The sequence below is a fragment of the Pongo abelii genome, chromosome 3, assembly GCF_028885655.2.
Source record: "Pongo abelii isolate AG06213 chromosome 3, NHGRI_mPonAbe1-v2.0_pri, whole genome shotgun sequence".
Taxonomy (NCBI): domain Eukaryota; kingdom Metazoa; phylum Chordata; class Mammalia; order Primates; family Hominidae; genus Pongo; species Pongo abelii.
The window spans coordinates 36,557,904-36,576,554 of NC_071988.2; the positions used below are offsets into that span (position 1 = coordinate 36,557,904).

Sequence of the window (18,651 nt, forward strand, 5' to 3'; positions counted from 1 at the left end):
AAATCTAATGATGAGCGTTTCTCCTGGCTCCATTTTTACCTTGGAACCCAACATGAAGAACAATATGATTTTTCCATGTTCAAATTTTAAGATTGCCTTCAGGGGTCTGTGATCTTCTTTTCTTCTTTGCCAGAGTCCCAGGGACTCAATATGCTTCTCCTGCCTTGTTCATGTGGCTCTAGCTTATTTCTTACCTAGATTTTCACATCAATTATACCAACTATGGAGTAGAACCCAATGACTGCAGCTTCTGCTGATAATCCTGCAATCCTTGCACACAACCACACAAAAACAAGACACAAGGGTCCAAAATTCCTCAGAAGAAGTTTCTTTGGATTGACTGGTCTGTTTGATTTTGTTTGTTGTTAGACTTTAAGGATAGAAACAAGATAACACACACTACATAAAGTTTTAAAAATCTAACATAGTTTTGTTGCCAGCATTCCCTATTGAATGAGTAACTGTGAACCTAGTTCCTTCTAACAGTAATAACACTCGCTGGGTACTAGGCACTGTGCTAGGCACTTTGCTAATATGCTTACCATTCACCAGAGCAAAGTAGGCATCCTGGTGTCCATTTCACAGAGGAGGAAAATGAGACTAAGGGAAAGAGATTTACTAGGCTAAGGCCATAATTATTAAGTGTTGGAGCCAGTATAGAAACCACATTTATTGGTTTTCTCCAAAACCCCCATCCTGCCATGAGTGAGTAAAGTGCACGAAACCCCTTTTATTCCCCAGTCCTTATAATGTATGTCACAGTGACCTTATGCTTCCATGCAGCCCTTTTTTCTAGAGTGTCAACTAACAACCTTTCTATTGTGTATTTATCTTATTGGTATTACTTGTGTTTAAGAAGCCTCTAAATTGATGGATGGTCATTTTAGTAGTCTTGCCCCACATAAGCACTATCTTTTTGGAGTCCCATACTAGACTGGACCTCCTGGGAAATGGTTTTTCACTGGGAACATAGACGTGTTCAACTAATCTTTGATGAATAAATGAACAAATAAATAAAATTGAAGAATATATGAATAGACAAGTTTTCTAATAGGTCATTCCTGCAATTGTCATTTGCACTATTCCAAGGCAATGTATCCTGTAGCAGAATTTAAAGCATACACTCAGGCATGGCAATAGAATCCCAGCCTCACTGCTTCCAAAGTCTGTGAGTATGGACACATTATTTAACCACTCTACACCTCAGGTTGTTCATATGTACAGTGAGTAATAATTTACTCTGGCATATGGAAGATCATATGAGATCATGAACGTGACTCATATTGAACATTCCTTGAATATTACTTTATGTCTCTTTAAGACAAATGTTGCAACCTGAGTTTTCTTCTAATTTCCTTGTCTTGAACTAGTTCTCCTTTGCCTGGGTAATTGTATTGGTATCCCACCTAGCATCTAGAGATGGAGTATATCCTAAAGGTTGAAACCCAGATTCTGGAAACAAAGTGCCTGCATTAAAGTCCAGGCCCCACCACATTGTAACTGTATGACCTTGGCAAAGTACCTTGATGGCACCTAGCCTCAGCCTCCTCCTCATCTGTAACATAGGGATAATTATAGTAGCTTCCTTCATGGGATGGAAGTTTATAATCAAATGACTTAATGTCTCTAAAGCACATAGAACAATATTTAGCCTCAGGAAAGGCACTCAGTGAATGTTTACTTTATTGTTACTACTGCTAGCACTACTACTACTACCAGTACTATCACCAACACTACTTTAGGCACTTAAGCAAAATACTTCTACAATGTTCTTCTTGGAGGTAGGACTCTACTTGAATCTCTGCCTACTGTTGGTTTCTACCTACTTAGTAGGTGTTTACTACTGGATAGCACAAGTGTCATTTGTCCATCTGTCTCAACTATCTGGGTTGTTTGCTGCAGAAAATTGCCCCCAAATACTTGCAATATGCTGAAGTTTACCTATCTCAACTTCAGGATCTGTTTATCCCTGATCTTTCCCATTCTGAGATTTATAGAGTAGCATCATTCCAATATTAAGTCATCTCTAGATCACTGAATGTGGTGTGTGTACGTGTGTGTGTGTGTGTGTGTGTGTGAATACATATCACTTCTGCTGTCATTTGCTTCCTGACTTTTTGCTGTGAGCAATGATTTCTCATTTCCAGCAGCGTGTTTGTTCATAGCAGCCCTTCTTCTTCTGATGTGATGTCTCTAATCTGCTGTGGTTCTGCCAACTGGGAAAACCCAGTTTGTTTGAATTGTGTGTACGTAAGTGTAAAGAGAATCTGACAGAGAGCCTCTGGAAATCTCCCATGAGTCAAGACAGTGAGAGTCATCATGTGAACATTGTAACATAGAGTCTGGCTGCTTAGAAGATTCCTTTTAGCTCACTTTCTTGCTCTTGGTTGTTGTCCAGAAGAGGTAAGCTTTGCCAGGCATCTGAGTCTTGGAGAGGTCGGGCATTATTATTCTACTTTCATTACTAGGAATACAAAAGGCATTCAACTCATCTTTTGTTCATGGCATTGAAATGTTCTGAGCCATATATTAATAAGACCAGAGGAAGTATACTATACATTTTCTGGAGAAAGGTGCGTGAGGATTTTGACAATCTAACCTCCAAAACCCCTTCCAGTGTTCAAACATCCTGCACAGTCTGAATCTTTGTCCAGGACAGATACTCACTCTCCCAGGCTCTCTGGCCCCAGAAGCCAGAGTGAAGAACTGTGTGGGGCAATAGGCATGGCAATGTCTAGGACTCAGTGGCAATAACGCCAGTGGTGGTACTGGTGGTAACGGGCGCAGTGCAGTGTTCAGGATTTGACAGCAGCAATAGCAAGGCTGCCCTAAATGTCTGTCTCTGTGATGCTTATTTTGACTGTGGATCCAATCTGCTGACCTCTTCCAGTCCCCTCTCATTTTCCAAGCCTGGTTCTCTAGCTCTCAACAGTACCATTACTGTCTAATAATTTTCTAGTAAATTGCTTATATGCTTAAGTTAATCAGCACCAGGTCTGTTGTTTTCAGCTAAGAACCTTGTGTAGGACACATGGGTGATTCCTTATTTTTCTATCCAAATCATATATATAAGAAGCACTTGATTTCAAAGGATGGTTGAGCCATACATTGGATTATGTTCAGTAAATTTTATTGTCACATCTTTATTAACACAATTATTCAGAGGAGATGGTGTATTAGTCTGTCCTTACACTGCTAATAAAGACATACTTGAAATTGGGTAATTTATAAAGAAAAAAAGGTTTAATGGACTCACAGTTCTATGCAGTCGGGGAGACCTCACAATCATGGTGGAAGGCAAAGGAGGAGCAAAGTCATGTCTTACACGGCAGCAGGCAAAAGGATGTGTGCAGGGGAACTCCCCTTTATAAAACCATCAGATCTCATGAGACTTATTCATTATCATAAGAACGGCACAGGAAAGACCCTCCCCCATGACTCAATTACCTTCCACCAGGTCCCTCTCACCACATGTGGGAATTAAGGGAGCTACAATTCAATATGAGATTTGGGTAGGGGACACAGCCAAACCACATCAGGTGGCAAAATTCTATTTTGACTCACTCCTTCCTACTTAGTTTACTCCCCTGAGCATCTTACAACTGAGCAAGTAGTGTTTAAATCGTTTTCCAAAAATCACTTATTTAAATAAAAAGAAAGAATTACAAAATTCTTTCCAGAGAAAGATTCGTTTGGAGGAATGAACCCAATGATGTCCTTGCTAATATGAAGTACATAGTAATTACTTTTTGACAGCAGAGAAAAACAAAAGGTAAAATGTGAGTACAGTTTTACGTTAGTATTTGCATTGGGGTATGCTAACTTCCTGGAAGAGTGGAAAGAGCCACAGGGAAGCATCAACTCAAAATGAACACAAATATGTTTACTCAGTTACTTTGCTGTTCCCTAGTTCCTGAAAAGGATTTCAAAAAAGAATCAGTCAGTCATTCCCATGTGGCTCATGAGTATTAACTATCAAAGAAAGCTATGTGGGGGTATGTGTGTGTGCATGTCTGTACTCACACAAGAGGAAAAGAGAGATGCAAGGGAAAGAGATGTTCTTGTTGCTTAGAAAGAACCAGAGATGAGATCTGGAAAATCAGTAAAATAATGTCCATTTATCCCAAGGACATTTCTTATTCCTGGTTCCAATTTGTCTTGAGACTCAATTCTTTTCTGGCCATGTGTTCTGCATAAACTCCTGTATTCTGAAAAGAAACTTGTTGGTTTTGGTGATTTGCTACTAAAAAATCTTGACTAATGCAGGAATAGATCAGGATCTATAGATCAAATAGGTTAGCATTTCTTAAAATGTTATATACAATTATATTTTATAATAAAAATATATGATAAAATATGTAAATAAAAAGATACATTAATATATATTTTTATAATAAAAAAGCTACACTATATTTATTTGGAGAGGAATAAAGCCAGTCTGCTAAATTTTAAGTTTGTTCTAAATCTTTCAAATGATAGCGGAATGATCTTCCCATACTTTCTTCCCATACTTATCAAGAAGCGACAGGAGTTAGGAATTTAAAACCTGTTTTTGAATCATTTGATTTGTAAAATGTTTCTCAAAGCTTCAACACAATATAATTGGCTGCCTATCCTCTTCTTTGAACTGAATGTAAATGACCTGTCAATTTCTGCATATGGCTTTCTAAATTTAGGCGATAAGATAATTTACATTTACAAGGGGGTAACCCAAGAAGATGCATAGTGCAACTCTATAACTGATACAGGCTAAAGGATTGTGATGGAGACTATTATTTGGTGAAGAAATAAATCCTATTAAATAATAAACATAAAGCATAACTATAAGAATGGTGAGAAAAGGAAGATGGCAAAGTCATAGTAGTTTTTCAGAAAGTAGAATCCAAAGAAATATATTTAGAAAGACTGTTATAGAATCATCATCTATATTGAATTTTTGCAGAAAATATGCAAATAAAAACAATTTGTCCCATTAAGGTATTTTGAAAAGAAAAGCAGATTCAAAATACATTCAAACTTCAAACTATTCTAGCTAAGTACAAGCATTTTAAAAATAAGAAAACAACGACTGACCTGGACAATATATTTATTTGGGCCATGTCAATATAGAGTACTGTAAAGGGAAGATTTCCTTCTTATTCATGTGGATTTAGTGTTACATGATGAAAAGACTCCATCTAGCATAAGGATGAGATAAATCTGGTTCACATTCTAGCTTTGCCAACTTATTAGCTATCTGCATTTGGACAAGTCATTTAAAGTCTCAGCCTCTTGTACTTATCTACAAAACTGAGTTGTTAGCAGAATTAAAAGATGTGGAAGTTAGTTTCTGCTCAATAAAAATATAAGAGTCAATGTAAATAGGCAATGTAGCTAACATTGCCATCCAAGTAGAATGTTTTATACGCTGTATTATTTGGTTTGCCTACCCACCAGTATAAATTTTATAGAGAAGTGAAAATGATGTTTAATCAATACAGCTAAATGGATCTTGTTATACATTGGCAGCCACGTGGTACATTATAAATGATCTACGGCTTCATGTTCAGAGATCTAGTTTTGACATTGGCTCTGCTATCCAGCAACTGAGTGAACCTAAACATGCCACTAAAATCACTTGAGCTTCATTTTAGAAAATGGAGAGGGGAGGGAAATAATGTTAATGCAGAATCTATTTCAGAAGGTTAGAATAAAAATAAATGAGCTAACATGTATGAAAGTGCTTTGTAAAAAGCAACTCTCCAAATAAGGGTCAGATGATGAAACACACAAGAAGAGGGTTTTGTAAGGTACTGTATTTGAGATCATATATGAAGGAGAAAAAAAAAAACCACCTTGGCAATTACAAAATGAAAATAAAATATTTAATTTAGAAATACAAAATAATCTACAAACTTTTACTTCAAACTTACTTTAACTTTCTTCTACCTTGTGTGGCATGCATAGTGCTCTCATAGCAATGTGTTTAGAAGGTTGTAAGAGGAAGGCTGCTCAAAAAATACATTACGCAAATTTGGAAGGGGGTGGAGGTAAAGTTAGAATTTCTGAGTCATGAAAACATCAGATAGCGCTTTGCAAAAGGTGTAACTTTATTTAAAACTGTGCTGCTGTGAATTCTACCATGCTGCAGACACCTCTGAATCAACAATCTCTGTTGGCAAATAGTTATGCTGACAAATTCTCACAAAGACTGAAAATTTCCATTTTGTAAACAAATAAGTGGGCTCCTAATGATCTAGCTTACCACCTGGAACTTTGAAAAGTGGAGCCCTGGCTTGAGTGACCCTGAATAATCTATTTCTCACATTAGCAAAGCAGATTCAGTTATTTATCACCCAAATCAGAGAGTCACTGTATGAATGTAATATTAAGTCTGATACTCTTCTTCAAGCTAGGGAAGCAAGAACAGCACATCATTGACTTCACTGGCTGGAGTCCCTAAGATAGTAAGAGTGGCATGACGTGCTAATGTGGTCTTCTTCATGACACTAGGGGCTCTATTTCACTTCTATCCATAACAGAACAAATTTATTTCATGGAAGAATGATCCACAGGTTTCCTGACCAGGATATTTGATGTATACACATGGGAATGCACCTGCAGGCAAATACAAGTTGGGTGATGGGCACTCTTTCTGCTGGGTCACAGTCAGTCACAGGGACTCTAGTTTTGTGCCTTTTGATCACTACCCCCAGCGTCTACGAGGAATGAACTGGACATGTGACATAGCCATGCAGCTGGGTGGAAAATCATCAGCCATCACAGTGAAGGGAAGTAGGTGAGGTACATGTGCATACCATAGACTTCAGAGCAAGCAAAGTGCACATATGTTACAAAAGGTAATGAATGCACATAACAAAAGATATACAGGAACAGCAGTGTCCAAGAAGGGATGTCAGACTTGGAGATAGGAGGTGCTGGGCCCAGACCCTCGATGTAGTGCAATTAAATGAGATGCCTATTAAAAGCCTAACACCAGGTCTAGAATATGGGAAATCCTCATATATCAGTATTATTAGGAAGTAATTTTCTTTCCACTCATTTAATAAAATTACAATTTGGGCATCACCTACATATTAAAGGGGGTTTCATTTCATGATCACAAGGCTCCTTCTAGCTCAGTGAGTAGAATGAAGCTAGTGGTAATTTTACCTTTGGGCACCCTTGTTTTATAAAGAGCTAGCTCCCATTGTTTTATAAGGATAAGGCACCTCTCTAGCCTACTGATTGGTGGTAGGGTGAGAGGATGGAGAGGGGAATGCTTGTTTTTGATCACAGTCTTGGTCCCAGGCTCATTTCTCATGTACTTTCACCTTCCCATTTCTAGATGCTTTAAATTCTCCAGCCCATGTCTGGGATGGTACAGATTTACCTGTGGTCTCATGAAGAAAGAGCAGGACCCAAAAGAAACACAGAATCTGGAAGTGTTTGTCATCAGATCAACAACCTAGAAGCTGGAAGAGTCTAGTCCTGTGTGATCATGCAGATGATCTTCTTTCCTATCTAGAAAGCAGAAATGATATCCAGCCTTCCACACCTGTGAACACAGGCCTGAGCACCCATTGTCCAGGTTAACAAAGATGTCCTCAAGGGCCAGACCTGAGCAAAATTAGAAAATAGAGGTGGTATGTTGCAACAAGCACTGGAACAGAAGCCGTGATACCTGGATCCTGGCTCTGCCATTAACTCGTTATGTGACCTTGAACAAGTCATTTCACTTGTTTTGAGTCATTTGACTCGGTTTGAGTCATTTCATTTTTTGAGCCTTGGTTTTCTTGTGTAAAGTGTTTTACACATAAGAAATGTTATTACATTTTACACATAAGAAAACCAAGCCTCAAAAAAGTTACATGACTTGTTCGAGGTCACATAACTCATTAATGGTAGAGCCAGGATCCAGGTATCATGGCTCCGGTCATGGTTCAAAAACTCCCAGTATTTACGGACAAGAATAAAACGTTTAGAAAATATTTTAATCGGATATAAAAAAACAGAGTTGTCTTGAAAATCAGGGTCAGGCTTCCACAATTATGCCCTCTCCCTCTCATTTGTCTCTCTCTCTCATTCTTTCTGATTCCTCAGGTGAAGAAATAAATCTAAATAATTTATAATAAAGTGTTACCACCATAGGTGACACCTCCTTTATTGGTATTTGTGTGCTAAGAAATCAATATCTGGTGTTAGGATGTCAGATGCTTGCAAGCTGAAGAATGTGGAAGAAGATTGTTTTTGCATGTACGTGTGTGTGTGTGTGTGTGTGTGTGTGTGTGTGTGTGTGTGTGTGTGTGTTTTGAGGGAGGTGAGTAATTGGTATCCTTCTTAGGTAGAATACTCCAAAGACAGCAGCCTCTCTAGCTGAGGCAAGTCTGGTTGTGCAGAGAGCCTTTTATAGCGTGGCCCACAGACAATGTGAAATTCTCTCTCCTCTGCAGCCTTGGTCTGCAGTGACACTGGCAGATGCTAAACTTCGGCCTGTCTAGAACAGTTAATTAGGTTATAGAGCCTGCCAAAAATCCTAAAGTCATCCAAAGAAAATGCAACACTTTGAGATCTGAAGCAAAGGTCAGAAGACACAAACACTAATCCTATTTCTAAGAAGAGAGAAACAAAGAAAGAAATAAGAGAAAAAAGAAAGGCAGGAAGGCAGGTCCCTGACAATCTGACAACTTCTAATCACTCTTTTATAAACAACATTGAGATCAGGCATAAAGTGATCCTAGCTCTTTTCTCCAGTAATAGATACTGTATATTCATACACGATGATGTGCAATAAACACCGCATATTCATGACCCTTCCACAGCTCTCAGTCCATACCTCTTGAGACAATAGAGGATCTTTCAGGGACCCCCTTCCTGCTGAGAACATTTCCACCCGAGAATGAGTCTGGAGTGAAGAAATTGAATCAATTAAAAAGCTGGGTATGTTCAAGCCTTCTTTATGGGTTGCATCAAATTATCACAAAGTAAGAACTGCTGCTGTCTGCCCCCTGGTTCTCAGGAGTGGAGAGGCAGCCTTACAAACCTAGAGACCCAATTCTTCCAAAGAGGTTACCCCAGAACGTGTGTGTTGGGGCTGGGGTGGGGTAAAAAAATGAACAGCAGTGCATAGGACTTCACTGCCACCAGCAGGCCCCAGAGGAAGTGCAGGCCCAGAGGACGCCGGGCTGCTTAGATTAAGAGCATCCAGGCAAGAGAACACTTGCGTCTGAACTGCCTCACCCTGTGCCCGCCCACCCCTTCCCCAATCTCAGAGATTTGGAAAAACTGTTCTTCTTCTCTAAAAGACAGGTGTTCCTGCCCAGAAGCCCAGAATAAGTGATTTATTGACTAAACTGCAATTAAGGCTACAAACACTCCTTCTCCCGGCGCCCTTGGCCCCCAACACAATTACACTTTATTTTGCGAGGTCTTCATTCCTGTCCTGGCTTATGCAGTATTTCCATGGGTGCAGTGGAGTGGAAGGGAGACGGCGATTTTACATCTGGGTCCCTCTGCGTCTCATGTCACCTAGGACGTGGACTGGACCCCTGCGCCGTCCAACTTCAGCCCGGAACCCGAGGACGGCCCCGCGTCCTCTGTGGCCGCCCTGGATCAGCTTCAGGTGGAGCTGACCTACGCGTTGCACTGACTTTGAAGAGCGGCTGAAGTGCACACAAGAAGCTGCTGCCCACAGCCAGCTCCGATTTCTCGCACCCCGGTCCGAATCCACGGCCACCTGCACTTTGCGTAACGTTGCGCAGGGGGGCGCTCCAGAGAACCCACACCCTCCCGCCAGGCCCAGGTGCGCACCCGGCCGCGCGGGGTTCCAGCAACCTGGCGGCTGACCGGCCCGGGAGCTGCCGGGCGAGCAGAACAGCCGGTGAGTGCGCCTTGATGGGAGCAGAAAGGCCCCTAGGAACCTTGGAGGCCTCGGAGGAACTACCCGCAGAGATCCGCTCCCGGAAAGGTTCCGGGACCACGCGGCGAGGAGCACGTGAACGGCGCAGCTTGGCTATAAAAACCCCGCTCAGGCGCGCGTGGGGAGCAAGCGGAGCGGTAGGACGCTGCCACCGGCGCCAGGAGAGATAGGGATGAAGCGATCGTCCCTCCAGGACGCCAGAGACAATCTGGAGACTTGATGCTTCAAACTCTCCAGGTCTGGCTTGGGGTTGTGTGCGTCGAACTTTGAGACTGGATTTCCTGCACTTGGGCAGAGAGGCACAGACGCCCGCGCGTGTGGATTCCCGAAAATTCTCAGGGCTTGTGTGACCTTTAGGAGAGTTGGAGGGGGCGTAGTAGAAATCTCAGGCTATTTGATTTCTTGTCCTCCACCACGGAGGCAGCCAGGAGCCCTCGGCTGTCCACAGAGGAGCCCGGGAGGCTCCTGCGCACCCCCGAGGCTCCCGCGCCCAAGCCCCGGCCGTCCTCTAAGCCGCAAGTTATTTCTGCGCCGGAGAGAGGCGGGCTCGGATAAAGTCGGGACGCCTTCTCGTACATAAAGTTTCATCAGCTCTCCTCGCTCGCACGGTCCCCGCCGCCTGGCGGCCCCCTCCTCCCACAGCGGGCGCGGGCGGGGAGATGGCCGCCGGCGCTTCCCGGCGCAAACGGGCGCTGCGCGCGTAGCGGCCGCCACGCTGACCTCCCGCTCCAGCTGGCTGCTGCTCTGAGCCCTAGCAGCGGGCGAAGGCGGAGGCCCAGAGGGGCAGGAGACCGCCGCGACAGGAGCCCGAGGGTCCGTATGGCTGCTCCTCGCCGGCGGGTGCTGTGCGCCACGGAGCTCGCCAGCGGCGCTTCGGGCTCGGAGCGGCTCTGAGCCGCGCCGCCTGCTGAGATCGACCGCCTGCTGAGCCGTTCCGTGGAGCCGCGGGCAGGAACCTGAGGAGCAGGAGGTGGCGGCGGCGGCAGTGGCTGTTCCTCCCAGAGGGCGATGTGGCCGGCCGGCGCGGGCACCAAGCTGCCCTGTCCCCGAGACTCTGCGCTCCGGCGGGCGGCTTTCTCTGGGAACCTTACGGCCCTGCCCTCTCACCTCGTGCCCGCCGGCCGCAGCGTCCGGGTCTTCATCAGCGCCAACCCTGAAGGTACGTACGTCCCTCGCTCGGGTTGCCCGTCCGTCCTTCTGTCCGTCAGCGCTGCGGCTCCCGCAGCCCGGTGCGCCCCACAGCCCAGTGCGCCCTGCGCTCCCTTCCTCCAGTAAAGCCGTGGCCGCCCTGAGCGCGTGGGAATTTAATTTGAATCACTTTTTTTCTCCCCTCGCTAGTCGGTTTTGCCTGCACACTTCTATTAGGACACCCATTCTCCACCCCGGGTTATTCCCCTGGGTCAATCTAAGAAACATCCAAGGCATTAGCCGGCCCTTCTGGAAGCTCCATTCTGCCGCCGCCGCCACCACCACCTCCTTGCCCCCGCCCTTTTTTTTTTTTTTTTAAAGCGGTTTGTTCTCCGAGATGACCGCAAACACAAACAGTAGCTCTCCTCCCCGAGGCGGGTTCCTGAGTGCGGGGCTACCTCCTTGGCCACTTTTTCCAGCTGAGGCGAGGTGAGTTCCTTGAGACTCTTCTCCTGCAGGTGCGATGGTGCCTTTTGCAGAGGCCAAGCAGACTTTTGTGAACCGGAGGTCGAGGGGGACACCCTCTGTGGGTGCCGGAACAGGCTTCGCGATGGAGCGCGCAGGATGAGCTCATCTCCTCAGTTGGGTCACAGGGCTTGGTCTCCTGTATCTAGAACTTGGCCTACTCAGTTATGTTCCTGCTTAAGGCACCTGGTAGGCACTCCATGAAAACTTGTTGATTTCTTGTTGCATTCACAACCACAGAGGTTGAACGCTGGGCGGTCAAATCCTGGCTCATCACTACCTTCCAGTCCTTAGTCCTCAACGTTAGATTTCATTCCTAGTAATTGGGGGGTTGGGGAAGGAAAGATGTATTTGACTGGGGCAGGATAAAACTGCAGGAATTGCTCTTTTCTAGGAAAAAAAAAATGTTTGGCTATGAGTCTATAGGAGACTGACAGAGGTGAAAGATTTGAGAATTAACGTTTTCTGCACTCTAACAAGCCTTGGGTCGAAAAGAGTCAAGGAGAAAAGTCCACATTCAAACGATCATTGGATATAATTCTCATTTGAAAACCCAAGGTTCTGGTTTCTTGAAAAAGCTTTCGGAGAAGACCAACAAAAGTAACTTTCTAGAAAATTACCGTTTCGGAAAAAATAGCACTAGCAGAAGTCTGAGGTAAAGTTTACATTATGAGAAGGAGTTGGGGAGAGAATCAAAAAGATAACATGCACTAATTAGTATTAGAAAGACGATATACTCTTGGGGGACGGCACGACTGTCCTTTTATCAGTTTACAGTTCACTTTCAAAGAACTTAAGGAGGCTTTTAGGATGTTATGGTACACTCAAAAAATCATTCTATCTCAAAGATGTCTTCTAGGATTTGTACCTATATCTGGATTTAAAGAAAAAAAATGGAGATATTCAGCCTATTTAAGGCAATCTGCAACTTAAGGGTTGAGGGTTACTTCTTTAAAATTTTGCTAGAACATTTTTAAGTGAGAGAATTATGTTAGAAAATGTTTAAATGTTAGACATTTTTAGTTCTGAGCTTTTAAAGAAGTCATGTGAAATGTGTTTCAATCTGCTGATGTGAAGCTAGCTAAATCACTCTTTTTCTTTAAACATGCTGCTTCTAAAATACAATAAAAATTCTATTAATATGTGTAATTTTTTCTTGCTGTCTAGATTTGCAATTTCTAAGATAAAAACGATACTGAATTTATACTATCAGCTTAATTTTGAGTTAGTACTCAAGGTTAATGTCATTTTTTTAAGCCTGTCCATATGATTCTTCAAATTTCCTAGTTTCTTGAAATAAAAGCTTTAGCACAGATTAACCCTAGGAAAGCAAACAGGAGGGAGGAGCCAGTCATGCCCCTTGGCTACAGTTTGAGCTGGACAGCTTCCACAAGGATCTTAACAAACAAAACAGAAATGTGAAGCTTACCTGGGAAGTTTCAATAGGGGCAGGATCTCAGATTTTATCCAAATTGGAGAGCTGATGGCATATTAAATAAAAAAGACAGATGGGCATTTTTAATGATCTGAACGTGAAGCCTTAAAATCTTGGTAAATGCTCTGTCAGAGGCAGCACTTGACAGTGGGATCTTTATGGATGCAATTTAGAAAGCAAATGCCTGTGTTTTGGTATGATCCAATATTAGATTCTTGGCCAATACTGAAGAGCCTCTCTACTGTCAAATTAAGACAAAGAACATTATCTCATGCTTTCCTTTACAAGCGGAAATCCAATTTATGTTCTAAATAAGAGCTGCTTTGTGTTGAACTCACAGCAATACTCAGAACCCAGCAAGGATTTTGCTTGGAGTATCGTTTTAATAGGTAATGCTTTACAAGGCTTGCATGGAATTTCCCCATCGGTAATGAAGATAATAGAATGAAATAGATAATAGAATGAATAGAATTTTTTTTTTTTTGAGACGGAGTCTTGCTCTTGTCACCCAGCCTGGAGTGCAGTGGCACAATCTCGGCTCACTGCAACCTCCGCCTCCCGGCTTCAAGCTATTCTCCTGCTTCAGCCTCCTGAGTAGCTGGGATTACAGGTGCCCACCACCACACCCGGCTAATTTTTGTACTTTTAGTAGCAACGGGGTTTCGTCATGTTAGCCAGGCTGGTCTCAAACTCCTGACCTCAGGTGATCCACCTGCCTCAGCCTCCCAAAATGCTGGGATTACAGGCGTGAGGCGCCGCACCGTAGAATTTCTTTAGAATGAAAAAATTACTTTCCCATATATTAGTTCATTTAATATTTTAATTTTGATTTCTATCCTCAAAGGATATTTTAATTTCGATTTCTACCCTCCGAGGGTAGTGGACCAGGGGTGTTCCATCTATTCTACGGATGAGATTACTGAGGCTGTATCAAATTATACCACTTGCCGGAATTCATATAGCAGAGCGAAAGAGTAGAGCTTAGAGGACCCTGAAAACACTTGATATTCTCTTGTCCAGCCTAGGCTCTTGACAGATCCCTGTGAAATATCTCACACCACCTGGGCAAGACAATCCAGATAGGGGGGATAAGCGCTGTCCTGCATCTTCTGGCTGTCAGACTTAAAGAGTATGAACAGCTGGCAGGGAACATGGCTATGCTGACCCACTTTGCTCCTACCAAGAGGTAGTCTGAGGCATTCAAGGAAATTTCAGAATGTGCTGGACTCTAATTGACACATTCTTGTCCAGAAGTGTATCTGCCTCTGACTAGACCCCACCACATGGAAGATGCTGGAGAAGGACCCATGTGGGGGAGGTGATAGCATTATCCCAGATTTTCTTAAGTAGATGGGCCTTGGACTTCATCTAGTTCCACCTCCCACCCAACATAGAAATTCCATCTGTGACATCTTCATCAATCCTTGGAAGTTTTCTAGTCATTTAGCTACTGTACTTCTGCCAGAACAGCACTTATAGCTCCTTGGAAAGATGATTTTAAAACCCACATAAAATCCCTTACTGTGATTAGCCTAAATAGCCCATGCATATGGAGATGAAAGGAACCTGCAAGATTCTCTCCCTGTTATTAGAGTGTAAAGGTCCTCTTCTTCTCTGTCTTGATTCTTTATCAATTTATAGGAAGGTACAGTCTTAACACAGAAGGAAAACCAAAATATAACTTTTATTACTGATGAAAACAGTGCAGGTCCACAATCCATTATCTGTGATCATCTGGGCCAGATGTGATTTTGGAATCTCATTTTTCAGATTTTGAGGAAAAATATACTGTCTAATATGTGGGGTCTGGGGTAACAACCCATGTCGGATATGAATAGGTATATAAGGAAACATAAGGTCACTCTAAGTCAGTGTTATACAGAACTTTCTGTGATGCTGGAAATGTCTATCTGATATGGTAACACTAGCCACATAGAGCTATTGAGCATTTGAAATGTGGCTAGTATGATTAAGAATATGAATTTTTAACTTTATATAATTTTAATGGATTTGAATTTAAATAGACACATGTGGCTATTGTATCAGAAAGCAAAGCTCCAAGTGGAGTGATACAGATTTTAAGTAGCTTCGTGTCAGTCAAGGTCAGGTTTGGCCATCAAGGACTCAGGTTACTTCAAGTTTTGCTACCAGATGGATTGGGGGAAATCTTTTATTTTCAAAGCTTTGGAGATTTTTGGAATTGCAGGTAAAAGATACGGACTTTTGTTGGAGAATATGATTTTAACTCTGGGCAAGGGAGTTTCCCAATATTGAACCCAAGAATTAGACAGGCTTCACTCCCAGTCACTGTCAGCAGTGGGCAGAGCACAGACCACTCTCCCTGACTCATGGACAGAGTAGATCCCTTTAAACCTTAACACGTGGAGGAGTGGAGGAGAATGGCAATTTTACGAGAAAGAAAGTAGAGGCTGGGCTATTGTGGTCGGATTTTCCTTCCAACTGCAGCCATCAGATTAAGATACTTCTCCTTCCCTAAGGAGTAATTGACAGCATCCTACACTAGTGCATTGCCCTTTGCATGCAAAAAGATATCTGAAGTGGAGAAAAAGATATTCTAACACTTAATGCATTTTTTCTATCCACTCAGATTTCTGTGCTGGTCATTATTGAGAGTCATGAACTCTTGTCCACAGTGTTGATCAGGTGTTCATACCATTATCACTTGGTTTTCTTTTGTCTGCATGGCTTGACATCTTCCCAGACTCTTCGTGCCTTTAGGGTCTCCCTAGGAAAATGTGTTCTCCATTACAGTGGAAGTAACAGCAAGAGACATGTTTTCCCTTTATATGTGTACGTGGGTTCCTTTGCTACAACTGGTGGTCAATTGTTTGAGCTTGCTTCCCCACACAAAAGGCAGACATATCTGCATTAAGAAATTCACATGAAACCTATCAGTATTCTTCACCATTATTCTTCTTACTTTTCCTACTATCCTGATTATTTCTGTGACTTCCTTTTTATTTTTTATAGTGGAAAAAATACAGCAAAAAAGCATATATGTGTGTGTATACACACACACACACAGCCATTTTGATACAAGAACATCTTTAAAACCTAAGTTGTCAAGGGGAGTATACTGAGTTGCTATGTTATGATAAATGCACATAGGACATTTATAGTAAATGAGTTCTAAAATTTTAGTGGTTGTATCTTCTAAGTCCTGAAGCAGACATTATTCAAGTGGAGAAATTATTAGATGCAAATATTTATAGCTAGACTTGGGAGCCAGGTTTCCTGCATTTAAATCCTCAATCCACTATTTAATGCTGTGATTTCTTGAGCAAGTTGCTTAATTTCTTTGTTTTCAATTTCCCAATTTGTAAAAGAAGTCAACGATATCACCTGTCTCACAGAGTTATTGAGTAGATTACATAAGCTAATAGATGTGAGGCACTTAGGACAGTGCTGGGCATGTAGTAAATATTAAATAAATGCTTGCTATTTTTATCATTATTATCTTTATTACATTCTACCGTGATCCAGACATGGTACAGGTATGTTTAAGCAAATATAGATATATCCTGCCCTGAAGGAATGCAGTCTATAGAAGCATATAAATTAGAACTCACTACAGTTGTGCATTGCTTAATGACAGGGCTATGTTCTGGGAAATGTGTCCTTAGTCAATTTTGTCATTGTATGAACATCGTAGTGTACTCACACCAACCTAGATGATACCGTTTACTATACACGTAAGTCATGTGGTAAAGCCCACTGCTCCTAGTCTACAAACCTATATAGCATGTTATTGTACTGAATACTGAATAGGCAATTGTAACAGAAGGGTAAGTATTTGTGTATCTAGACATACCTAAACATAGTAAAGGTACTGTTGGCTGGATGCAGAGGCTCACGCCTATAATCCCAGCACTTTGGGATGCCAAGGTGGGAGGATCACTTGAGGTCAGGAATTCGAGACCAGCCTGGCCAGCATGGTGAAACCCCGTCTCTACTAAAAATACAAAAATTAGCTGAGCATGGTGGTGGGCGCCTGTAATCCCAGCTACTTGGGAGGCTGAGGCAGGAGAAATGCTTGAGCCCAGGAGGCAGAGGCAGCAGTGAGCTGAGATCACACCACTGCACTCCAGCCTAGGTGACAGAGACTCCATCTCAATAAATAAACATAATAAAGGTACTCTAAAAATACAGTATTATAATCTTATGGGACCACTGTTATATACGTGGTTTATTCTTAACTGGTATGTCATTATGTGGCACATGACTATAGTAAAATACAAACTACCCCAGATCTTTCATGGAATTAGGTGCTTCCAAAAATCATTATAGGGGTTGGAGGAGCAAAAGTCAGGGGTACCACTGGGTATTTAGTTCATATTGTCAAAGCTGCCACCCAGAGGGCAGAAAACTGTAGAAGCCATTGCCAGTATCACAGCTGCCCCTGAGTACTGGGTAGCTGCTCAGCCTCTGCAGAAACACATTTGTTGAAACCTGAATGTTAGCCACTGTGACTGCTGGTGAAGGAACTTTGTCCTCCAGATCTTATGCAGGTGCATCCCTTTGGTAGAACCAGAATTGCATTTGGACCCTAGCAACAAGCAAGTCTAGGAACTTCAGGCTTTCCGCCCCTACAGTACTAGGGAGATAGATAATGGAAGGAAGAGATAATGAATAATCAACACCAAGAGACAGTATCTAGCCAGGGGGAAGCAGATGCATTCACTCACTCAAGCAGTAAATATTCATGAAGCAACTACTGTATATGGAGTGCTGTTGTGTTTAGCGTACAGAAAAATGAACAAGACAGACTAGGTCTCTGCTCTTAGGATATTTACATAAATAATACATATGTGACAAGCACTGTGCTAATGATATGAACACAGCATTAAAGGAGCACCAAGGAGGGTTATGTAAACCAACTCGAGGTGTGGAGGGGGTCAGAATGAGGGGTTAGTTTGGCTCCCCCAATAATGAATAGAGCCAGGGTGTGGAAACTATTCTGCATGTTAATCAAATATGAGGCAGAGTGATGATGAGATCTCCACAGGGAATATAAAGAAGTAGTCTTTATCATTCAGCAGAAAGCTTTTATCATTTTGAATAGAAGTGGAACTGATGTCTTGAGGTGATATTATTGTTTGCCCTTGAAGGTGGCTCATTTAAAATGACATTTGGAAGAAAGGATGACTTGGACTATAAAGATAAACTATATACATGACTTTGCAGTTTAAAAAAATCAGCTTATAGATCTTTTAAAATTCTTCTGTAAGCAGTGTATATCAGAGCAATGATACCATTTGCTATTTGAAAAGGTGTGTGAAGGTTTCTATTTTATTTCTCTTTCAGTTATCTGTTGCTATGTATCTACTCATCCCAAACCTGAGTGGCTTAAAACAACAATGATTTCTTTCTCACAGTTCTGTGGTTGGTATTTTGGGCAAGGCTCGGCTGGGTGGTTCTTCTGTTCCATAGGGTATTGAATTGAGTCACTCATTCAGCTGCTTTCAGCTAAGCCTAGACTTGGCTGGGCTGGAAGGTCCCAGCAGGCTTCATTTATATGTCTGGCACCCAGTTCTCCTCCATGAGGGTCTTCTCTCCGTCTCCAGCTTTTTGCTCATCTTTCAGGAGTCCAGCCCAAGATTCCTTATAGGGGATTGGCTTCCTCAGAGAAAGGAAATGGAAGCTG

The 18,651-nt window shown here is 42.4% G+C and overlaps 1 protein-coding gene across 1 annotated transcript in view; it reads left to right on the forward strand.

The window, feature by feature from the left end:
- The first annotated feature begins 9,783 nt into the window (after positions 1–9,783).
- Positions 9,784–18,651, forward strand: part of NWD2 (NACHT and WD repeat domain containing 2) — a 208,527-nt gene continuing 199,659 nt past the window's right edge. Inside the window, exon 1 of the mRNA XM_003776437.5 lies at positions 9,784–11,057. Coding sequence (XP_003776485.4) covers positions 10,907–11,057 — 151 coding nt within the window. The 5' untranslated portion in view covers positions 9,784–10,906. The remainder of the gene's footprint in view (positions 11,058–18,651) is intronic.